This window comes from Chenopodium album, chromosome 24 (genome assembly GCF_948465745.1).
Source record: "Chenopodium album chromosome 24, dcCheAlbu1.1, whole genome shotgun sequence".
Classification (NCBI taxonomy): Eukaryota; Viridiplantae; Streptophyta; class Magnoliopsida; order Caryophyllales; family Amaranthaceae; genus Chenopodium; species Chenopodium album.
In genome coordinates this window covers 21,949,663-21,975,600 of record NC_137857.1, presented here as the reverse complement: position 1 = coordinate 21,975,600, position 25,938 = coordinate 21,949,663, and the positions used below count along the sequence as shown (strand labels likewise).

Here is a 25,938-nt window from a genome sequence, read left to right as displayed (position 1 = left end):
GTGATGCAAGGTCATTCTCTAAGTCGGTGGACTTGATTTTATTAGCTGGCCTTTTCTTATAAAAGGGGAATGATTTGTACAGTATAGAGCTGTTAAAAACTAACCCGACCCGAGAACTCGACCTGAATCGGCAATGCTCTGAACCCAACCTGTACTCGAACAATGGGGTGAAACTAGTGACCTGTAATCCGACCTAAACCTGATCTGAACCTGACCTGATCTTAACCGAAAACCGATTTGATCCAATACTTTTTGCCTTGAACCTGAACCTGCACTCGACCAGATAGTAACCGTCAACCGATTTAATCCGGCCGGAAAATAATTTGAACCCGAACTAGTACCTGACCCAATTAAAACCTGTACCCGAGTCATGGAAGGTTTAATAAAATTTTATATACCTTTTATTCTGCTTATATACTGGTATAATTCTATAAACCCTCAATCCGATTTAATAAAATCTTTTGTTCAGCTTATATACCTTTTGTTCTCTATTACTCGCATATAGGTTTAATAAAATCTTGATGATGCTTGATCAAATTTTGAAAGGCGTAATTATATAGTTCAACTTGACCAAATCGATATTTATTAGAATTGAACTTGAACCAAAACTCGACTCAATACCAACCCGAACTCGAATGTACCATCTTATTAACCTATTCAAACCCGACTCAACACAACCCGAACCTGAAATTGAACCCGATTTGATTTTAACTTGAATTGAATCCGACCTATATCCGAAAAGGTGAATGACCCGTTATAACTTGAACTGAAATTGACCCGATCTGAACCTGATCTAAAACTAGATTGACTCGACATAACCTGATCCTGATATAATTGGAAACCTAATTTGACCCGATCCAAACCCACTTGAATACCCGAATTGACATCTCTAGTACAGTAGGTAGGAGGTTAGATTATTCTCTTAGAGACTTAGAGTTTTACTTTTTAGCTAGTTTTCCGTAGCTTTCTTTAATCTAGTTGTTATTAACTTTGTCTTAGTTTTTTGCTTTTGAGTTTTAATTAAGAATTTTGTTTAAGTTTTGATTTTTCATGCTTTTCCAATATCACATTTTTCTTATGCTTTTGTCCTATTTTATTTTCAATACTATGTTATATGTTTTTCATATTTTCTTGTTTTCACTTTAATTTTATTGTTTTTTTTTTATTAGTTATCATAATATTGGTTTAGTAGTCTAATTTTTTTTACTTAGTTTAGATTTTAATATGTGTGAGTAGTTTAATTCTAGGGTTTCTGGGAATCCATAAATAATATGAAGGGATAATTTATTATTATTGATTGTCAATGCTTTATTAATTTCCTATTGATTGATATAATGTTATGCAATTAGATTAGCGATGGTTCAATTGTATGAGTTATGCAATATTGATTCGAGATTCGATAGATGAGAATTGATGTTTAGGCTTAGTTTCAATAGGCAGATTATGTTAAGATTCAAGAGATGATATTTAATACCGATAGATTAATTCCGTGATTATAAAACGTAGCGAAAGCCATTTATAATCTGGTTAATTTATACATTGATAATTGATTGTTATGTTTTATCCCGAAATATTATTTATTGGTGAACCTATGACCCTAGATCTTTTAATTATTGCTTATTCCCTTAGTTTAATCATTGTCATAGTATAATTCTCATAATTCATATTGGTTACTTAATAATCTAGATGATAATAATTTGTTAGGAATAAAAGAGTATTGTTTCCCTGTGGGTTCGGCCCTACTTCCCTATCTATTTTAGTTAGTGGTTTTAGGAATTACTTTTGATTAGGTAATACGACTTTAGGATGTCTGAAAAGATTAAATAAAAATGATTGGACTTAAAATGGAAGTAAAGGTGGGCTTGGAAAATGAAATGAACTAGGCTTTTTTTAAAAAAAAAAAAAAACAGAGTACTCCTTTTAATCAATACTCAACTCCAACCAAATCACGATAAAAGGTTTTACACATCATCGGGTCTCAGATAGGAAGACATTTTTAGGTGTCTACAATAACCTTCGTTTTAGCTTTCTTAAACTATGTGCACTCCCTACCGTTGCGCTTATTGCAAAATGGAGGGAGTAACATTCAAGACATAGTGTCCTTTAAAATTCGATTAAGTGTATACCAAAAACAATGTTACCTATTCCTCAACCCATTCCCCAAGCTCAATGAAATATGGGATACAAAGGTAATATCTGGTATCACATGTATCATGTCCAAAACAGAATTTTTAAACAGGCTTGTTCTAGTAAGGAATTTTCAACAACTTGGCTCAGTAATGTTAGATTTTGCTAAAAAAGTGATACTCTGTAGTAAAATTGATTCATAATATTGATATTAAAGAAACTATTTCAAAGCATCACTTTTATTTGTTAGTTATAATTATTTTTTACAAAACAAATGACACTTACCGTGCATGGCACGAGGCCTAAGCTAGTTTACATATATAACAATTTGATTCTCATCCATTAAATATATGTATAGATATCAACAAAAAAAATCCCAACAAAATATAGTTCCATCTAATACTATACCTAATTTTCCTATAATCTAAGCCAATATCAGTTCCTACAATTAACAACTCTACAAATATAGCGAAAATTAAAAAACTACAACAGCATTATAATAACTAAACAAGAACTTCACCAATCCCTTTCTCAAAGAGGAGGCATTTTGATAAACAAAGACATTTATCACATGGCATTTTGATAAATAAATCTACTTTATCCAATCATCCAACACTTTAAAAGTTGTTAATTCATTAAGGAAAATGTCATGTGATAAATAAAAATTGTTTATCTCTAAATAAACTTGTATTTCCTATTTCTCAAAACCCCCCACCCCTTTCCCAAAAATTATTAAAAAAAATTAAAAAAACATTTTTTTTTTTTTTTTAAAAAAAAAAAAAAAAAAAAAAAAAAAAAAAAAAAAAAGCGAGAGAGAAAGAAAGAAAGAATAGAAATAATAATAATACCTTTTTTTGTTTTTGGAGACTAATAATATAATAGTATTAATTATAGTAATAATAATTATAAGTATATTCATCATGTTAATAAGTTTAATTATGCATTCAAAATAATTTAAATGTTTTCAGAAGCATCTTCTTTCTTTCTTCGATAAAATAGTACATATGCAGCATTAGTCTTCACCTCATCTTCACCAATAGCCGATATATGGTTATCGTCAAAGCTATACCACCTGTTCTCATCTAAGAGCTGTAAAAGAAAAATATCAAATCAATACACCTCAAGTCAACAGAGCATATAACAGGCAGCAAGATGATTCTGCTTCACACAAAATTAAAGGCAGAGTTCCATCAACAACAGAATAAGCAACTCGGATACAAAAATGAAGTGAGTTTCTTTTGCATGGTTCATATAATCATACAGGGTATTACACTATTACAGAGAGGGAAAAGAAGTTGATAAAAATCTTTGACCTTTAATTTTCCTTTCTCCTTCTTTAATTACACATTGAATTCCTTTAGAAACATGTAAGCTGTTACAAAAAGCATCAAACAAGCAACAAGAGTTACTATGAAAAGCGATCTATTACACATTGAATTCCTTTCGATTTTATTCCCTTCCGTACCTTTTCCCTTAATATAAAAGTAAAATCAGTAAAAACAGAGACATATAAGCAATGGGTTACAAAGAGCATCAAACAAGCAACAAGAGTTGTCATGAATAGCACTCTGAATAAAGCAAGCATAAGTAGAATCTACAAAACCAGAAAGCACCACCTGCCTAATTTATGTAATGCAAACGAACACAGCAGTAAAGTACTCGGAGCTTTGTACAGAAATCTTCGTTTTACAAGATTGAAAAAAAAAAAAAGAAGGAACCATAAGCAATGCCTTTTGTCCAAAAAGATGGGATTAGCTGCTTGAACAAAGAATATACATGTGGGCATTGAAGAGAATCCTCTACCTTTCGTTTTGCTATAATTCTATAAACACTACTCCTCGAGCAACTAGGAGTTGAATTTTTAGACAAACCAATAGATTATTTACTGTAAAAAAGGCTATAATGTTGTTAGATCAACATCACAGCTAAACATGGTAGCATCATCATCCAAATTAATCTAACCTTAGCATTCACCGAACATTAAATACTCATCTTGGGCCGGGGGAATATGAGCTTTAATAAGTGAAATAAGAGGATTTATAGGAGTTATAAGGCACCATCTAAACATGACCATAATCTTAAAGTTTCAAGTGTAGGTATATACACCTCATTTGCCTCTCATTGATGACTACCATGGCGACTGACTTGTGAAACTCGGTCAAGCCAGTTTATAGACTGTGCAGCAAGCTTAGAAAATTGACAGGATTTATTGGACAGTGGAACATGAGAAATAGGTGTGTACATGGTGACTCATAGCTCTAATGTGGAAGCGTTGAATACGGATCTCTAAATCAATTTTAATCAGTAGTTATGCTCAGTAAAATACCGGTGAAAAGAACAGGAACTAAGTTAGGATCTTGTGTAAAGCAAAGTACATTTCAACATATGTACATTATAGTCTTAGTTTTGAAGGGCCCAAGGCGCAAAAGTCCTTGGAGCTTAGGCGCAAGGCGAAGGGGAAGGTGCACCCCTTTTGTAGGTGAGACACTTTATTATATTAATCTCTACCTCATATTAAGCAAGTCTAAAAAAGGAATTCAGGGAAAAGGTAAAAGGGCCATTTGACTAATAGCTAGGGTTCTTTAAAAGGAATTGGGGGATATGGGGTTTCTCTATCCTTTAAAATTAGTGTAAACCTAACCATTGCAGTATCATGTGGTGCTTTATTTTTTTTTTTAAAATAAGATATATAGCTAGCACACTGACCATTGACGCCATACAGCATAACACAAGACATTAGGTGCAATGGCACCGGAAACAACCTAGAAAAAGAGCACATAGGCATGTGCCTTTTGTAGGTCTTTGCGCCTCACAGAGCTAAGGAGCCAGCTCTCATGCCTCACCATGCCTTGTGCCTAGGCGCGCTTTTTAAAACTAAGATAATAATGTGGCAAAAAGAAATTGTCTCACAAGGCTGAGTGTGTGAACTACCAAGTTGAAAAGCAAGTTCCTTAGTTTCCTAGAGTGACTGATCTGTGATGTTTAGCTTAATCATTCAGAATTGGAAAGCAAGTTTGGGAAGGAGAATGTACTCGGGAGTTATATTAGAAATAATGGCTCAAGAATGTGTATTTGTTACTCTATTTGTTTAAATATGAGGTTTACCCTCCTTTACCCTTGAAAGAGAAATGCATGTCCATATATTATGTAAAAAAAATAGTACCCACCAGCTTAAAATGGGAACGTAATCCTGTAATTAGGAAAACCACTACATAAAATTTAATGCTTACACAGGTTGCTAAGGATAATTATAAAAACCAACCAGCATAATATTGTAAAAAGAGCTGAGATTCACCTTGATGTGTGCAGTATAATGCCCACTACCCATGCTTCCATAGTGGTTGATTAAAGCGTACAGTTCATAAAGCTGAGGATCAGAATTGTTCTTGTTTGCTATGTACTTCGTAATGTCAAGATCATATATAGGGAAGTTGACAAATGTATCCAACTTGTGCTTGATTGACCTATTATATGAGAACCGTTTTAGATGGATAACTAGAACCTTTGGAAGCCTCCACAAATCCAGCTTCTTGCTTGCCTGTCGCCGCTCTTTACACTGAGGACATTTCCTGCATTGATAACAAAAGACTTTGTATATTATTCCGTTCTTGAAGAATACTGTTCATTCCCTGCCAACTGAACTGTCTGAAAGTACAAAAATATTTCCCCCTAAAAAAGATAGTAAACAGCTACAGACTTATCAGGTATTCACAGGATAATGGAGGAGTGGAAGATACTAATTATTTTCATCAAACTTGAATATTGTTAAAGTGATACAAAAAAGGGAAAAGAAAAAAAGTGCAATCTTCATTCTAATGAATTAATATGGGTTTGAATGTTTACAAGCAAATTCAACATTGTAATATTATCATGGTGGTAAATTCTGAACAAAATTTAATCAGTCTTAGTGACTCATTTTGTTAAAATAGGCAATCTCTTCTGCCCAGTTTCCATCAGCTTTATTGATGTGGCAACAGAATGTACGTCTAAGGCTCCAATCTGATCAAACACAGTTCCTGAACTGACCTAAAGCTCTAAAACAAGCACTGTGAAAATTAACTGAGCCTACTAATGCATGATGGATTTTATTTATGGCCACAGCAAGACAATAGCTTTACAAACAAAACATCACTTTCTAAGATGTGTAGCTCAATTGTTAAGCCATATAATGATACAACACTAAACTATTAACCAGCAGATAAAAAAACCTCAGAAAACATGGATTAACTATGATTTTATAAACAGATAAGCATAGTCTCTGTACTAAGATTACGTACATCTAGGCCTCCCTAGACCCAATCATAAGATGAGATACCTCAATTATTCCGGTCATGTTCCACAGAGAAAACAAAAAAGGACCAGGAGACCTCCAAGAAAGTGATCATGAGTCCACCACCGTATACAGTATACCCATATAATAACTCAAAAAATTAACTAGGAAAATTGTCCAAAGAACCAGTACATGGAAGTACTGTTCCTTTGCAGATAAAGAACTAACTTTGAAAATTGCTATCAGCCCTTACCAGCCACAGATTTCACAAGATAATCAAGCATAGACTGTGATGTCTCTTTTCCGAGGCATATCCTTAGTAATAATCAAACTCTAAGTTTATCCTTGAATATGCTTAGACAACATCGTAGGTGGCGTGACACATGGTGCTACTTAAAGATACCAAATAGGTCTCATGAGCTAGCATGTAGACTCTGTTATAAATATTAGTTTATATATATGATAACGTTAATTCTCTAAATTCAATGCACAACACTTATAAATTTCCAAATGTACCCTTACATCTAATTATTTCATACAATCCACGTCTCATTATTGATATTTTCAGATATATTTATTTCAGTCCTCAATTTTGTGCACATCCTATAACGGCACTTGTTCAGATGCAAAAGTTACACTCGGAGACATGAACTTTGGCCCAACTAAAATTATTACACCAAATTGACAGTACTATTAAAGGACCTCAAAAACTCAATCAACCTTGGCAAACCATTATTTAAAAAATATATAAAATAAAAAAATAAAAAAAAAAAAATAAAAAAAATCCATAAAATAAATAAATAACCCTAAAAGAATCTGGTCCCATTACTACAGCCTTTGTGACTTCTAACAGCCATAATAAGTCTAACTTCTATTAACTTCCCCATACTGATACCCTCATGTTTTCAACTATGATTCCAAACTCTAGAGACCATAATACACTAGCTTTCTGATGATGCCAAGCTCATGGTGTTTTCAGCAAGAATTTCAAATTAATGTCAAAGATTGTAGTCGAATTATTGAATAATATCCCAAGTTAAATTATAGAGGGTCTAAGTCTTTAGCAAGCGCACAAGCAAAAGTGATACAATGTACAGACAACTACTTATTCAGTTTATACCTTTTCTAGGTCTTGAAATACCAAGAATATTGAACAGGATACATCTTTATAGGCCGATTTGATTTATTGTATAGAAGATTTAAAAGAGTGTGTGTGTGTGTGTGTGGGGGGGGGGGGGGGTGAAGGGAGGGGGGAGGGAGGGGGGGGAGGGAGGGGGGGGGGGAGGGGGAGGAGACTAACCACATATCAGGTTCAGAGACCAAAGGCTCTTCACGGAGAAAAGCTTCCAAGCAGCTATACAAGGATAAAGGTTCAGTGCGAGCTTTCTTTGCTGGAAGTCCATTCTTGCAGACTTCAGGCAAACTTTCCAAGTAAGATGTATCATATTCCTCCAGAAGTTCTTTTGACCAATTAATAAACACTAGTAGAGATTTTGATGATGAAGAAATTTTGATAGGTTTCTCTTCTCCTACAGATAAGTCAATGCATACATTATTTTCATCTACCAAGTGAAGGGGCAATTTCCCTGTTCCGTGAGTTGCATCATTGATTCTTTCTGTCCATGATGACGATTCAGAAGGTGGTTCAACTGCTGATGAAATGCCATTTTCTGACATATCATATTTTTCTCTATGCTTTAATAACGGAGATAGCATAGTCCGAACCATTGATTGAACATCACCCCTTGTAGTTACATCATCACATGAGATAGGTGAAACAAGTGGGGTTCCATAAGGCTTCCATCCCTTCACACTCTGAGCATTAACTGTCTCCCTGTAAAGTTTTAACACGTAAACAAATTTATCAAAAGCCAACATATGTCAAGTTTGGATCATTTCAGTTGCTGACTGCACTTGACATATATATGAAACATATAAACTGATCAATAATAAAACAGCAGTAGTGGTCTATGGGCCACTTGTAAGCCCTTATCTAACCTTCAGTGTGGACAAACTGACAAAGTACACTGGCTAGGAAGACATCATATCCACCAAGGAAATTAATGCAATGTTGAATAAAGGAGCTGGAAAGTATTTTATCCTTACCACACAAAGGAACTATAATTTGATGACTAGACTGGATTATATCTAACATTTGAACTGAATGAAACATGTAATACACGGCCTTCAATATTTTGAAAAAAACCAGTCCTAAATCAACTCAGACACTTATTGCGTAACTTATCCAAAGAAAACTAAATCACAGTCTTAAGTCATAAGTGGAAATTTCAAATAACTTATTAACATCTTATCACCCAAACAAAGAAAGCAAGAAGAGTGTTACAAAGCAGCACTAAAACATGCCTCATAGGCAAATTGTTCTTTATCACTTTGACAAAGCTAATATGGGGCAGTATAATTGTACACCAAGGACGTGATTGTAGACCACGTTGACATGACTGGAATTCAAAGAACGCCATAACATGTGTCAACCAATGGAACCTAATCAGTGCTTTAAGGATTTGAAATAAAAAATAAATAAATAAAATAAAATAAAATAAAAAAAGCCAAGCAAGCGTGCTGAGAGCTAAAAGGGACAATTATGAATATAAAAGGGAGTAAATTTTAGCAGATAAAGGACTATAACTCCCTTTGCACCAATTTTATAAAACTCAAAATGTCACATTTCTTTGTTCTGTATTTAGCAATAGCATGACAATTTTCATCCAAGCTAATTTTCAGGGGAAAAAAAAAACACACTCAATGCATCCAGACTTGAAAAAATCTGGCCAAGCTGGGTGCGATACACATATGCATAATTATTACAAACTCATTAACTAAATTTGCCCAACCATTGGACATCGGACCGGGAATCATAGAATTTACAGCAGTATTATCGTACACAAATTCTGGTAAGATAACAAGTGTTTTAGCCATTCGATGTAAATACAGTATAGAATATTTTCAATCCAATGGTTGGACAAGCATACATTAACAATTACCAGGATCTAATAGCTTCATTCTGTTAAAGCCACATCTAAACAGATGAAATAACAAATATCTACAAAAATCGGTTCACACCTAGATAACAATGACAATTTGTGGGTTGAAGTTTTCTGATGCACCAATTTAGCTTCTAACTTAAAAACTAACCAAGGAACTTCTTGAAAGCTTACATGCATAGTGATTTTAGAAGTTGAAGTTAGGGTTTATTGTCTTACAGTATGAGAGGAAGGTTTGACTTATAGACTGTTCAATCAATCAATCAATCAATCAATCAAAGCCTTAATCCCAAAAGTGGGGTCGGCTAACATGAACCAAATTTGATTATTCCGTGTAGTCATCAACATAAATCTTTCTCCTCCATCCCTTACGATCCAAAACTTCATCCTCACGTAAATCCATGCACTTCATATCCTTCCTCACTCCTTCCAACCAAGTCATCTTTGGTCTCCCTCTTCCTCGTTTAATCCCTCCATGGTCCCACTCTTCCACTCTTCGCACCGGTGCACCCTCGGGTCTCCGTCTTACATGTCCAAACCAACGCAGCCGATTTTCCCTTAATTTATCTACAATGCCCGCCACACCTACTTTCTTGCGAATAACCTCATTTCTGATTCTATCTCTTAAAGTGTTTCCACACATCCACCTTAACATGCGCATTTCCGTAACCTCCATCTTTTTAATATGCTCTTTCTTAGAAGCCCAACATTCTGTACCATAGAGCAACACTGGTCTTATGGCAGTCCTGTAGAATTTTCCCTTCAACTTTAAGGGAATGCTGCGGTCGCATAACACTCCCGTGGCCGCTCTCCATTTAAGCCACCCTGACTTAATCCTGTGGGTCACGTCTTGATCAATGTCACCATTCTTCTGGATGATCGACCCTAGGTACTTAAAACATTCACTCATGGTCAAATCCTTTCCATCCAAACTCACCACTTCATTGCTTGTCCCCCTCTGAGTGCCAAAACGACATACCAAATATTCAGTCTTACTCCGACTTAGCTTAAACCCTCTAGATTCCAACCTTTGCCTCCATTGCTCCAACTTGACATTAACCCCATCCTTAGTCTCATCCACCAAAACGATATCATCTGCGAACAGCATACACCATGGAACCTCATCTTGAATTGGTCTAGTTAATTCATCTAGAACCGTTGCAAAAAGAAAAGGGCTTAATGCAGACCCTTGATGCAATCCGATTGTAATAGGGAAATCTTTTGTCAACCCTCCGCATGTCCTCACATTTGTTGACACATCCCGATACATATCCTTAACTAGGTCTACATACCTTCGTGGGATACCTTTCTTCAACATTGCCCACCAAAGTATCTCTCTTGGCACCTTGTCATATGCCTTCTCTAAATCAATAAAGACCATATGAAGATCTTTCTTCTTTACCCTATAAAACTCCATCATTTGTCTTATCAAATGGATTGCCTCCATAGTAGATCTCCCAGGCATAAAACCAAATTGGTTATCTGAAATGCTTGTGCATGCCCTCAACCTTTGTTCAATCACCCTTTCCCACAACTTCATAGTATGGCTCATAAGCTTAATTCCTCGATAGTTAGAACAATCTTGAGCGTCTCCTTTGTTTTTATAAACCGGGACCAAGGTGCTCTTCCTCCAATCTTGTGGGATCCTTGTAGCCGTCCATATCTTGTTGAAAAGGTTTGTTAACCAATCAATACCAATCTTACCCAAACACCTCCACACCTCTATCGGTACCCCATCAGGGCCAACCGCCTTCTTAGGTTTCATCTTCCTCAGTGCAATCTCCACCTCTACTCTCCTAATCCTTCGCACATACTCCATGTTGATTTCTTCATCACTCATAGAGGTATCTCCTATCACAACTCCATTACTTCCATTAAACAATTCATCGAAGTACCCCTTCCACCTATCCTTGATGTCCTCCTCTTGCACTAGGACCATTTGGTTCTTATCTTTGACACACTTCACCATGCCAATATCCTTCCTTGCCTCTTGTCTTCTCTTTGCCATCTTATAAATGATCCTTTCTCCCTCCTTGGAATCAAGCTTTTCATAAACCTCCTGATATGCCTTTTCTTTTGCTTGGCGAACAGCTGCCTTTGCCTTACTCTTAGCCTCCTTATACGCTGCAAAGGTTTCATCACTCCTACATTTTCCTAAGGCTTGATAGCATTCCCTTTTTTGCTTAATTACTGCTTTCACCTCTTCATTCCACCACGAAGTATCTCTCTGTACCGAAGTTCTTCCCCTTACTTCCCCTAAGACCTCTTTGGCCACTCTTAGGAAACAGTTCTTCATTCGTAACCAGGTCATGTCCGGATCCACCTCTCCATCCCAATCCGCTTCTTCAATTACCTTTTCTGTAAAAACCTTAGCTTTTGCATCCCTTAGGGTCCACCATCTTATCCTTGGTTCTTCTTGTCTAACTTTTTTCTTCGCCTTCTCTTTCAGACGAATAGTCATTACCAATAGCCGGTGTTGGGTGACCACACTCTCCCCTGGGATAACCTTACAGTTTATGCAACTTTGTCTATCTATGCTCCTTGTGAGCAGGAAGTCTATTTGAGTTGCATTTGCTCCATTCCGAAAAGTTATCAAGTGTGAATCCCTCTTCTTAAACCAAGTATTAGCCAAAATTAAATCATATGATTGGGCAAAATCCATAATAGCTTCACCACCGGCGTCCCTCTGCCCATACCCAAAGCCTCCATGGACACTCTCATAGCCATCTCGGCTCGCCCCAACGTGCCCATTTAGATCCCCTCCAATATATAACTTCTCTGAGTGGTGGACACCCTGCACCACCTCGTCTAGGTCCTCCCAAAATTGTCGTTTCTCTTCTGCATCTAAACCCACTTGGGGAGCATAAGCACTGATAACATTCACAATCTCCTTGCCACATAGCAACTTCAGCCTTATCAACCTATCGTTCTTCCGATAGACCTCGATCACCTCTTTTGCCAACCTCTCATCGAGAACCACACCAACTCCGTTCCTAGCTCCACCATTCCTTGTTCTGTGGCTCGTTTCTTGCCCAACATACCATACCTTATACCCCAAAACCAAGCCTCGAGCTCCTTCTCCTGTCCATCTTGTCTCTTGGAGGCACATGATGTTCACGCGTCGTCTTTTCATTACTTCTACCAATTCTGCTGATTTTCCCGTAAGAGACCCCACATTCCAAGAACCAATCCGCAAACTAAATTCTTTTCTCCCACGCTCCCTCCTGATCCCAACTCCAAGTCCTTGATTATTTGACACCACAATTGGGCAATATGGCGCGTCGCTTCTGGGCGACGACCTAGCAACCCTTACATACTTATCACTGCACCCGGGTCTGGGAAGTGCAGCGCGTCGCTCAGTAGGGAACGCCCCAATGGCACGCCCTTGCTCATTTGACACCACACTCGGGCAATGTGGCGCGTCGCTTCTGGGCGACGACCTAGCAACCCTTGCATACTTATCACTACACCCGGGTCTAGGAAGTGCAGCGCGTCGCTGAGTAGGGAACGCCCCCACGAAAATATCTGTTTGGCTCATGTCATGGGATGTGACGAAGTTTTATACTGGCTGTCACTGGCCTACCGTAACCCTCCTCCTTTATCCAGGCTTGGGACTGGCAGCGGGAAACCCACTGGCGGAGTTGACTTATAGACTGTTCAAAGATCCCAAATTTCCACTTAAATTCAGGTGAAACCATAAATTTAGTTTTATTAAGTTCATACATGCAGCGAGTAAGAAATTATTACCACTAATATCTAACAATTCAGCAGACAAACCAAATAATACATCGTTACATACTTGTCTTCAAGACGGTGTATAAGCTGAAGAAATATTATTCCCTTTGCAGGCTGAGGGATCCTGTATGCAGCAAGGTGATCCTCATCTTTAATGCTGGACAATGATGTCAAGGGATCTTCAAAGAATCGATGGATCAAGTGATTCTGTATCTGCAGATGTACTTAAGGGATAAATTATCACAGATGAGCTTTAATAAAGTATCAAAATCAATGGTAATGAAAAACAAATTCTAACCTCTGCAAGTAGAAGCTTCTCATGAGGCTTTAAAGAACAAATGGCACTTAATGCTTGGATCAAATCCCTACATCGTCCTTGCTTTGGAACAGTCACAGTGCACACATTAGGCAGTAGACTTCCATCACTGCTAAAGATGGTTACAGTCAAAGGGCGTGTAGCAGTAGACTGGAGAGGCAACGAAAGATACATGAAAGGATCAAATGTCACAGAAACTTTTGCGCACACAGGACAGACCAGAGTCGACTTGTATTGGCCCTGCAAAGGAAAGTGTAAGAAGTTGCAACAAGGCTACTCAAAACATCTAGTTCAACTTCGATATCTAAGTATTAAGCTACTCATACAATCTAGTTCAACTTTGATATCTGAGGATAAAGCTACTCAAACCATGGAGATCATAACAAGTATAGCAACAAAAGTCTAAGACTGTTTAATAGCTTCTATGTTATGCAAAAACTGTGAATTAACTTATGGCCTTCAAAATTCCTTAATTTTTTTTTTTAAGGTAAGATGAAGGACCCTACTGAACCAGCACTTCTCATAGGTTAAGCCAGCTAGCTCTGTAGGTCAACACTTGAGAGTAGAAGGGGGAGGTAAGGGAATCCACCTACCCCAAGTAATTGTAGTTGGCGGGGCACGAAGTTGTGACCTCAAAGTCACAAGGTGAGTTCCCCACCAACTCCACCAAGCTTAGCTTGGTTTCAAAATTCCATTGTTGAATTTTAAAAATAAAATAAAATTAAAAATAAAATAAAAGTCCACAAGCAAAAAACCAACAAATATAAAAGAAATAGGATTAAAAGCTTGGTGGCTGAGATCCAATCAACCAAATACAAGGTTTAACAAGATACTAATCTCTTAACTGAATCTCACATACAGTCCATAATTTTCCTTTGCTCGCTCAATTTGTGGTGCAGAAATTCTGAACATTATTTCTTTAAATTGCTTATGACATTAATCTAGTTTTCAAACTCAAAGTGCAATCTTGTAAGCACACATAGAGAAATATAAGTTATAGATATGGTCAATTGCCTTCATCACAACTGGCATCAAATTACATGATATGGTTAAAAGTTCAAAAGTTCTAGCTTCATTGTCAAAGAAATTCAGGACCACTTTGGGGAAAGAATAAATAAAATATGTTGTTTGCAAGAATCAAGTGGATTAAATTTCGTAGATTAAAGAATCGGCACAAGGCTAGCAAGATTAATTGTTAAAAGCTGAGTACTGTGTTTCTTCAAGCTGACTGACTATGAAGTAGTACTATTTTCATTTAGTGAACCTCCAAAAATGGAGATTCATTACTACATTCAATGTTATTCTTCCAGTTTCACTAATTTACCCATAAATCTATTGTCAACAGACCCAGGGGTGTTGTAAGCAGTCTTTGGTGAAGCAAGGACCCCAAGCAAGAACAAGAAGTTCGTTGGGGGTAAGAAAAGTAGAGAGAAGAATGAAGATTAGAGATTATTCACTTAAAGAACCTGGCATTAACAGATATACACTTAAATTTGGTTTGCAGCCTTTACAACTCTATGGCAGGAAGCTGGGGGAAGCAAAATTGGAGAAGCTATGAAGAGTCCAAGATTGGAAAATATGCCACAGCCATTTATAGTACTCACCTTGCCAGCTGCAGCTCAACAACTTATAAAGTCTAATCGCACGATGTTAACTATTTGAACCAACTTCTCACAATTTGTTTGGAGGAGATTGCATTTTCCATCAGGTTGCATCTCCACAACATTCAACATTTCAACAATTTTTTTTTAAAAAAAAAATAGGTGGTGAACTAAACAAATTTATCTGCATTTTCCCAAAGTTTTTGTCTTCCATTACTTAGCTGCAAGGAGGTTTTCGACGAACTACGTCAACTAACAAAACCCGAGAATGATGATGAATTGTGACGTCATTCTCATGCAACTTTAGCTAGAAAAAGAGAATGGTATACACTGTAATTAACAAGTTCGTTACACTTTTTGGGCTGCAACTTGCTAATTTTTATAAAGGCCGCAATTGGCAAATTGAGTAGATTAAAGGGTTGCATTTGGCAAATTTTCCTCTAAAATTAAACATATTTTTAAATATGATAGATGCAAATATCTTGAAATATAATTGCACATTAAATATTATCATCCTTGCAGATGTCAAATATTCAACGAAGAGATAGATGTACTTTCAAATATATCAAACTATTAATTGGATACGTTGGGCTTCACTACACTTTTCGATTTTTAGTATTCTCTACAATTAAATCCTTGAAAAAAAAATTGCCCTTAGGAGTTCCGAAAGTACTATCAAAGCTGCTATGGCAATAAAGTACTTTAATAGAGAACACCATTTGGTGGAATTGGTTCCATTCTGAAAATTTAGAATTGGTAATAATCCTTGAAAGAAATTGACATTCATGGCATATCCATTTTTACATTTTGGCCACCATGTATGGATTCTAAAAGAGAATAATGTCAATAAACCATTGGTAGAAAAGTTCGTGATTTTTATGGTGGAGTTTACCTGGCATACATCAACAATAATGGAATCATTACGAGCTTTATGATTTGCCCAGTATTCATCAGCAACTTCTTCATCAGGTCTTCCATTTGCATCCTTAGAAAGTATGTAAGGTTTATCTTTAACACGATTCAAGTCTTCATGTAACCCATCCAATAGAAAAGCCAAGAGTTCCTGGTATTCTCCACTAATAAGAATATAAACTATTAAAAGAAAGACAAAGTTGAGACAATGTAGCTACCTGTGAATCATGCTGGTTATATCCACTGAACTGAGGGGCAAAGCGAGCCAGCTTTGTTTTAAAAGGCCGAGGAGCAATTGGTGTTCGTCCAGCAGCCCAAATTTTTCTAAGTAATTCACCAAATGAAAGAGCCAGCTCTCCCTGAAAAATGAAACTTACTATGAATAAACAATCCAAATAAGGAACAGCAATTTTTTTGCACATGACATGCAAAGCAACCTGGCAGCTGGCACCACTATAATATTCAAGATTTCCTAGAGCATAAAGGTCAATAGAGATATAGTATCATCCTAAAGCAAAAACAGAGGACAAAGCTATAGGACCAGAAAGTAAAAATGAATTGAAACAAAAATTATTGCAAGACTTTTAGAACTTAACATTGATGTCCATAAGGGTTATAGGCCAAGAACTCAACATCCATGATAGTGGAATCTTAGAACTTAATAGATACACACATCCACCACATATACGACTTAGCATAACATTCAAAAAAGTTATAAATCAGTGATTATAAAGTGTTGAATAAAATGTGGAATTTAAACATTAATTCATTGTTATCAGGTAGTCCTATGCCCCTGTAAATCCATAAAACAAATAATTATCGCCTGTGATGTTTATCAAATCATCAAACTCTAACAAAACCTCTCATTCATCTTGGTTCTTCTATTCATACCATGGAATAATTTACACGATTTTGATCACCAATTCACCAGTGAGAACAATCGCAGCATCGCAAGAAAGGAATGATGCGTTTGGTGCTGACTGTACAGAAGTTGTCGCGTTACGAATATGATTTTTTTTTTTATTAAAAAGAAAAAAAAAAGAAAAAAAAAAAAAAAAAAAAAAAAAAAAAAAAAAAAAAAAACACAACAAGGTTTCATATTAAACTGTACCCAAGTATAATAATTTAGGATATTTATATTGTAGTGCCCAGCTGTTTGAAAATATTTAAAATTAAAACAGTTCCTGAAAGCCAACCACTGTTAATAAAACAAGAAAGATCCCGCCACCTGCCAGTCCCAAAAATACCACATAACGACCTTTGCAATTTATTAGGGAGGGTAAAAAAAAAACATGTGACACTTTCTACTCACTCAAATCTCAACCTCCAGCACTTCTTTTTTTTTTTTTTTCTTGTTGTATTAGATCTCTCTCCTCTGTGATCTAAGTGCTCTTGTTCTTTCCCTCAAATGTTAATGGTGATCTCCTACTCTTGAGTTTATCACTTTATCTCAGGTGAATCAAAATTGATAGGAGACTTAGGAGTGAACCAGCCAATATATCAGGGTTAAAAAAAAAAAAAGACCCCACTGTGTACCAGAAAATTCTGTTTCCCAAGTCTCAAAATCCGTTACAACAATGATCCATCGCGGCAATACGGCCACATTTTAATTCCATGAACAAACAAATTGAAGAAAAAAGGTACCAAACCATCAGCCAATTCTCCAAATCACCTATGCGTCAACCATGTATAGAAAACGATTTAAACTTATAACAACATGTGGGACCAATACATTTAACAATCAAATAGCAGTCATTGTGACTTTTATAGGATACATAGAGGACAACTTGTTAATGATCTTCCTCATTTTGTTTCCATTAAGTTCCTCGTCTTCTAGCAAGTTGATCAATAGTAAGACATATTTCCTCAACGAGTTCAAGGATTTTAGTTGACAAAAGACCAACGGGAGAAGGAAAATAAAACTAATTAAAAGAGTAAAGGAAGACCAATAAAAAAGACAAAAAATACATTGAGCTGAAGCAGTATGATGGCAGTCCTTTCAAAATTAATCACTTAAGTATTGATAGCCAACCAAAACAATCCTTACAGGCATGCAATATGAATAGAAAATGCATCGTAGAGAAATAATCATGAATTTATATCAAATAGATACTTACAACCATGCCCATTGGATTCTGCCAGTTAATTTCTCCGCGATAATCTTCCCTGAAATATCTAGCAAATTCTGGTGTATGAACAAGACATTGTATAGCGCTATTCATATAACAAGTATTTCCAAGATTAAGTAGCCCAGTGAGCCCTGCGGTAGCACTTCTTGTGGTAACACCACTTGACTCTTGTACATTGTTTGATTCCCGATGCGGGGAAACCTGATTCTGAACTTGTAAGAGATCCATATTGCCAATTTTAGATACACCTTTTGTCGCAGACAAACCTCCGGCAATTGATAAGCCTGACTTTGAGGGCTCTAAAAGAAAAGAATTTGATTGTTTCCCCACAGGATCATTGTTCTTAACATAATTTGTCATATTCACCTCCACAAGAATCTGTAAAAAATTAGGAGATTGTTAATAATTAGAAAAAGAGGAAAAATGCTGATAAAGAAGAAGAAATTGAAGATATATATAACGGAAATAAAGCAAAATTGAATTTTGTATTTAGGCGCCCCCAATAAGGAATAAACCCACGACATTCGAGAGTGATTATGTACTCTATCAATATCACAATCACAAGATAATTACCTCAAATGTCAGATTGCTTTTCAAATACTACATATGTCAATAAACCTCAGGAGCCAAAGTTAGCAAGATCGATATCAGAATATTACCAAAATAAAATGTACACACATACAGTATAATTTGAAAGGCATTGAACTGCCAAAGAAATAAAGAGCGAGTCGTTGACTTAAATTTTGGTACATATGTCATTATCAATATATGAGTCAAGTTTGGGCCTTGTTATATGACATGTTCAGTTTAAGGTTTGACCATTTTCTTGTGTTTATCAAATCAGAATCTGGTTAGTTTAAGATAGGCAGCTCAGGTAAAATCAGCTTTGAACACTTCTACCCATTTAAACTTCATAATAAATGAGCATCAAAAAAATTAATTAGTAGCAAGTATTGAGTAATACTATGCAGAATATACAAGGCTGCTTTGTAAGGGTTACTAGGTAATTTTATTAAGTAGAAGCTAAAGAATACTCACTTCCTGATCCATCTGTATGTTAGCATCATCAAGTGTTTTGTCCAGATCCATCGGTAATGCATGTTTCTTCTGCCCATAAAAGTCATAAATGCGAATCTGAGGCAGTAAAGGGCTCATCAGTTTGTAAATATAATCCACCATACAATCCATATTCCTTGAAGTGGTATAATTTGTGAGCCAATAGAGAAGTAACATAATTAGAAATTTCAGAAGACAGGAAAAAAAATAATAATAATAATTACTTGCTCAGGGTCAAGGTCAAAAACCTCACAAACTCGTCTGTAAAGCTCCCTAATGGTTTCCTGCACATGTTATGAACAGAAAAACATTAAAGGTATTGCGCAGACCTTTCCTCAATTTGTTTGGCTAGAACTCAGAAGACATTAGGGCTCACCAAAATGATTCTATAGTGAGAAAACACAATTAAACATACTTATAGTAGAGCAACCACCTTTTTGCTTATTCTTATGGTAGATCGATCGCCTTTTGGTGTTAGAAGTAGCTCAAGGTGCAAAGGATACACTTCTACAGCTAATTCCATTTGACTAAGACCAGAATTGATAACTTTCCTCGCTAATGTTGGTCCCCCTCCATACCTACAAACAATAAAGCAATTTAAATTACGCATATAATCCTCAATTTTAATATCCTGACACAATCAAATACTTCTTAGGTTGCAAACTGCCACATGAAACACTTGAGAAATACCTAAACCACTGTGGCATCAGGCTGCCAGTGTGAGAAACAGAAAACACCAGTTAGTCAATGGAGACAATCAGCCATAGCATATTAGCATATGACAGAAACTTAGTCAGCAATGACATTAACTAAGGAGCACAGGTTACCAAATCTCAAAAAATTAGATTTGACCAATGTATAAAAAAGCTCAAGGCGTGCTAGAGGGAGAAAAACTCTGCTGCACATTAAGCACAGTAAAGTGTGCCTCTTTGATTAACATATAAAAAATTTGACTGTAGTGCGCTTAGATGCACCTAATACGCTGCCGAAGACCCTCGCCTAAAGAAAGAGTAGAAATGCGCTCTACCCTAATCACCTAGCTCCTCAACACCTAGGCACTCATTTTACACACTGGATTTGAGCATGGACTAGTAACAACTGACAAGGTCATTGAGCTCAAGCAAAAGCTTAATGCTACAAAGAAAACGCATCGCCGATGCCCGATAGCACATCCTCACTGGCATGTTACTGCCTTCACATTAAACAAACTTACGATTCTTTCCTATACTGAATACATACACGACTGAAAACATGTTTTGCTTTAAGCATTTAGTGATTGCATCATTTCCTTATTTGGTATGCTTTATTCACATATTATTTGTGTTCACACACAAAATACCCTAATTACCCTTAGTTGCATGTGATAACAACCATAATTCTCTCTCTCTCTCTCATTTGTTTGTTTTACATGGGCAAATAAGACAGTCTCCATCTTTCACTATATTTCTTAAATTTTGTGCCCACAACATATGGTGCGATTTACTCATAAAAAAACTAAGTTAGTATAACATATAGAGGTAATCAGGAAGCTAAACAACTTAAGCCAGTTTTGCACCATGCCTATTCCTAATGTCAGTATACTATAAAAGTAAAAATTGTGTAATAATTCCTCCGTTTCTTTTTAATGGACACAGTTGAAACAGAAGAAGTAACATATTTAATCCACATATTACCTCTTCAATCCCTTATTCCCACTTTCACAAAAAGATTCATACATACCAAATGAGCCATTAATATCCTAACCTGAGTCCACTGACTCAAAATTTGCAAGTGATATAAGAAATAAACTAGCCAAAAGTGAAGTGAGAAAGACAAGTTAGAACAAACCAAAAAATCAAGAAAAAGAGAAACGACAATTATCAAAGATTTCAACTAACATAAAAATATATAAAATAAAAAATATTTAAAATTAAAATAAAAATAAAAGATAAGAGGAAAAAAAAACAACACAACAAGGACCAAACAGAGTCCATCCCCATAATGCCAATAACTTTCTAAATTGCTAACAAGAGCAACACATAAAGAAGAATACAACATAATCCTAAGTACCCTATTGATAGAGACCATCCCAAATAGAAGAATTAATTTATTTAGTGAAACTGAATAACAAAGTGGAATATAAAAATAAAAAAATTAAAAAATTAAAAAATTAAAAAATAAAAAAAAATTAAAAAATTAAAAAAAAAAGGGATAGATCTAATTGCTCCATGAAGTAGTGATATGTTGCTTAACTTAGGATGTTTGATCAAAAGAGTCTCAAATGCCTAACTCCTAATTGTAGGTTCTGCCAGGAACCATTAAGTTCAACACATAGTTATTGCAACAATACCTCAGCTATTGCTTATTGAGCTATTGGTACATACACACCACACGACTCATAAATGGTCCACTAGAGAAATAACTGGAGGAAATGATTTTGAGACTATATGTATTATTGCAAGGAAAGCTGCATGCCAATGTCCATGGTAACAAATTACTAATCCAATATTCTTCATCTGTATATTTCATTACCTTTTAAAGAGGTGGAATTGAGTAGTAATGGAAACCTAGGAAGAAAAACATGTAATATGATTTAAAGATGCTTTAGCATGCACATTGACATGGGACTTTAGAAACAAAATTACACATAAAACCAATACCATTATCGCCTACTAAATGGGCCACACAATAGCTAGACTACAGAAGTACATGACAAAACAATCTTAGCAAAAAAAGAGCAATTTATCAATAGCTGAATCATATTCTATTGGATGACATATTCTCATTTAATGCCTAAATAGTGTCAATCAATCAATCAAAGCCTCAATCCCATAAGTGGGGTTGGCTACATGAAATATAAGTAAGTAAATAGCAAGAACATTATTGCAACGACAGATAAGATATTAGGACGAGAGTGGCTGTTAGGTTGTTATTGTGGATCAGCAATTTACCAAGAATAAAGCTGATTCCAGACTTCCTCCGGCAACAAGACATAATCACGTCCTTCCACCAAAGTGTCATGAAGTTCCGCTGCACTGCAATCACTTGTGGTAGATTCATATATCAGAACTTTATTATCAATATTGGATGGTCTCTTTGATACACAAGCATCTGCAGAGTCTAAACTGTGCGGAGAAAGTCCATCATTCAATTGATCTTGATTAACATAGTCAAGCCAGTTTTGCCACCATCTGTGATAAACATGTCAAAGACATAGAGGTTAGGTCCTTACAACAAAATCCAACAGAAGTATTCTAATTTCCATGTAAATAGAGAAAATAATTTACAAAAAAAACTAAAAAGAAAAAGTTTTAAAAAAAAAAAAAACATCTGATGGCTTGTTTGGAGTTTTGAACACAGTAGGTATTACTACTTGAAGTGGGAAAGAAGCTGGGTGATGTGGAAGAATAGGTATAAAAAATAAGCATTACTTCAATTTTTTAATTTTCTTTGGCGTACAAATCTCAACCTGTCTGATGGGTTAGTGCTAAGCCATTTTGGTTCCACTCTACTTTGCTTACAATTTGTCGATTGGCTAAAATGAGTTGCTTGAACTAGTTCCATTAAAGTGGTTTTTGCTTGCGCCCATAAAATTGAGCTCAACAAACCCTATTCGTACTTGACGCCCGAGTAAATTGCACTAATCCGGTCTAATATATATGTTAGCTTTTGGGAAGAAAAAAAAATGTGTGAGAGTTTGTTTTGGAAGAGAGAATGTCTTCTTTGGAAGCCTACCCTCTTGCTAAGGTTAAAATTAGGAATGAATTACACATCCAATTTTGGAAGATTTTCACATAGAAAAACAACCGTTATGTAATCATCATCCGATTCTAATTGGTTCACTACTCTACATAATGCTCCGGTGACAGAAATTTATTGCACAATGAATGAACATTACATTAAAAGGCCTATTATGTGAAACTTCATCCTGACCAGGTTATAGACGAAACATTACTTAAAACACTGAACTTTTTTTTTTTACAAAATACAAGATACAAGAATATAAGGTGCAATCAATTTGTAGAGCTAATGTAGCACTAATTTAGATACATTTCTTCATATGAAATAGGTTATTTGCTTCAAGAGCGAAAAGGATAAGCAAGTTCAATTTGCTATTAGTATTACCAAACAAAAGGAAAATATTAGAAAACCTACACCACAAAAGCATATATAGCAAGCAGCTAGAAGAAAGACCTCCAAAAATATATAAGCATTCTTTTATAGCATCAAAAGCACGTCAACTCAAAAACTGAACCAAAGGAAAAATCTGTCAGAGCCTCCTCCCCTAAAGTATAAAATTGTTAGTCAGTATACCTAAAACCATTGTGTAAGCATAATATTTCAAAGGCCCTTTGAACAGTCAAATTAACGGAGGGAAAGATGAAAGTTGAGATGTATTAATGTATCTCATACTGACAACAATGACAAGACAAATAAACCTCTGACCCCATACACTCTACAAGTGCCGCAACCACTTCTTCTTCCTACTCTTCCCAAACCCCTGAAATTTAATTTGCAACCAATCCACAACCTCTACATGAAAAAACCAAGTTTCCTCCTGCAAAGCAAAAAACTTCTTGTAGAGACATCTTGCCATATCACACCCTCAACATGGAGATATCGTAAAATAACCAAACCCGGAATCTTAAAATTTTTGTCTTATCAATAATTAAAGAGGAAAAGGCGTCAAACAAATCAGCCACAAGAAACTTTTTCTCAATTCTACCGGGCGAACACCAAAAGTTACCACACACTTTAGGTATACGCACCAATATCTATTTTATACATAATCTTTATTGTCATCACAACAAAGTCAATCACTCATGAAACTCTCAAGCCATTTGAAACAAGTATCTTGAGCAATAACAAAAGTAACTAATGAGGACTACTGGACACTTGGACAGCAAGCAGAAGCAATGTGCTTTAACTGCCTGTGCACAATTACACACAAACAGAACACTTGAGTACATAAGAAACCCCTTGTGGGCTAAAAAGGTAGCCAGATAGACACTACAAACAATTAAGTTTATAATTTTTTTTTTAAAGTCTCACTTCACATCCATTTGATACTTATTTACCTAATAGTCTAATACTGCCCAATTGGCCTTTTATGGGTTCTGAAACAAATTGCTAGCTCAAGTAGGTCATCATTTGTCATCTACACCTTATTATAGGTGACGAACAATCCTTCAAAAGGGTCGATTCCTTGATGGATTCCAAACAAAATCAACAAGAAACAATGAAGAAACATCTATTCTCATAAGTTATAACAGTATGTAATTCCATTAAATAGATTTTAAGATAGTTCTTTACCAACAGATATTCTAAAACACCTTCGGTTCCTATCCAACATCCACTTTATTTCAGCTTTCCACAACAGTATGTAATTCCATTAATTATATTTTAAGATAATTCTTTACTAACAGATATTTTAAAACACCTTCTGTTTCTCTCCGACATCCACTTCATTTCGGCTTTCCACAGCAGTATGTAATTCCATTAATTAGATTTTAAGATAATTCTTTACTAACAGATATTCTAAAACACCTTTGGTTCCTCTCCAACATCCACTTTATTTTGGCTTTCCACAACAATATGTAATTCCATTAATTAGATTTTTAAGATAATTCTATACAAACAGATATATCAATCAAAAAAGCTTTTACTATGAGGGGGTGTTTGGTATAAATATTGTAAATGAAATGGAAAGGCAAATAAGTAGGGGAAAAGGTAATGATAAACGTTAACTTTACTAAATGTTTGGTATCCTAATGGAATGGAAACAATTTGAGTAGATTGTGATTGAGTAAGGAAACGTATTTTGTTTCCACTAGTTTGTCAAGAGTAACAAATTGGGGGATTTCGTTACCCTTAGGAAACGGTATTTGTTACTTTTAACATATACCAAACAACTAGAAATGGAAACACTTAATTGAATCTGTTTCCTGCATCTAAAATTACTATACCAAACATCCCCTAAATATCTTCGGTTCCTCTTCGACACCCCCATTAGTTCGGCTTCAAGTTTATAGACACTTGATTTTTGCCACCAAAATTGCAAAAATCATTCCAATTTCAAAATAACTGCAAACAAAATATTCCACTATATTGTAGCCTTAAATAAATAAATTAGCTGTTTACAAAAATTAAAAAAAAATAAATAAATACAATAAACCCTTTTCACGGCTAAAATACCATTTTAATTTTGATTAAATTAAAATAAAACAATTAAAGAAGGTATGAAGTTACGGAAGAACAACCGTTGAGTGATGATATAGAAAGTATCGCCCTCTTTACTTTGGGCTTCGGCGGCCAACGAAATGTCACGAATTTTCAATCTCTCTTCCTCCGGCGTTGGCCAGGCCCGTACCTGAGCAAGAGAAGGAGGTCTCGGCTCAACAAATGGAGTCATAGACTTTCCCTGAGATTAAACCAAATTTAACAAATCACTGGATTGTGAAATTGATTTTCGAAAATCATAGAAAATGTAACAAATAAAATAAAAAACATCTTACCTCAGAATGTTCAGTGGAGGAGAGAAAGGTCGGAAGCTGATTCAATGGAAAATTCAGAGTGCGCTTCAATGGAAAATTCAGAGTGCGCTTCAATGGAGGAGAGAGAACTACAGGGGACGGGGGGGAGAGAGAAGGAGGGTGCAGTCTGTGGAGTGACTCAGTGAGACAGCCAAAACGTGAAATAAATGTAACGGGGAAAAAGAAATGTCACCCCTATTATGAGGTTGGCTCAGCCTCCGGCAAGGTGCTCGGGGATTTTTTTTTTTTGTTTTTTGTGTTCCATCGGTTTACCCTTG

At 35.7% G+C, this 25,938-nt stretch overlaps 1 protein-coding gene across 1 annotated transcript; it reads right to left on the bottom strand.

Annotated features, from left to right (window-relative positions):
* Window positions 1–2,981: 2,981 nt before the first annotated feature.
* On the bottom strand, window positions 2,982–25,709 carry LOC145610108 (ubiquitin carboxyl-terminal hydrolase 5-like). Its single transcript, XM_081665371.1, has 14 exons — window positions 25,643–25,709; window positions 25,388–25,548; window positions 22,079–22,318; window positions 19,582–19,726; window positions 19,373–19,432; window positions 19,131–19,226; window positions 18,081–18,470; window positions 16,182–16,322; window positions 15,944–16,114; window positions 13,433–13,690; window positions 13,199–13,347; window positions 7,698–8,231; window positions 5,423–5,696; window positions 2,982–3,216 (listed from the first exon to the last, which is right to left on the bottom strand). The coding sequence occupies exons 2-14, from the start codon at window positions 25,537–25,539 to the stop codon at window positions 3,082–3,084; spliced, it is 2,745 nt and encodes a 914-aa protein (XP_081521497.1). The 5' UTR covers window positions 25,540–25,548; window positions 25,643–25,709; the 3' UTR covers window positions 2,982–3,081.
* Between the last annotated feature and the right edge of the window lie 229 nt (window positions 25,710–25,938).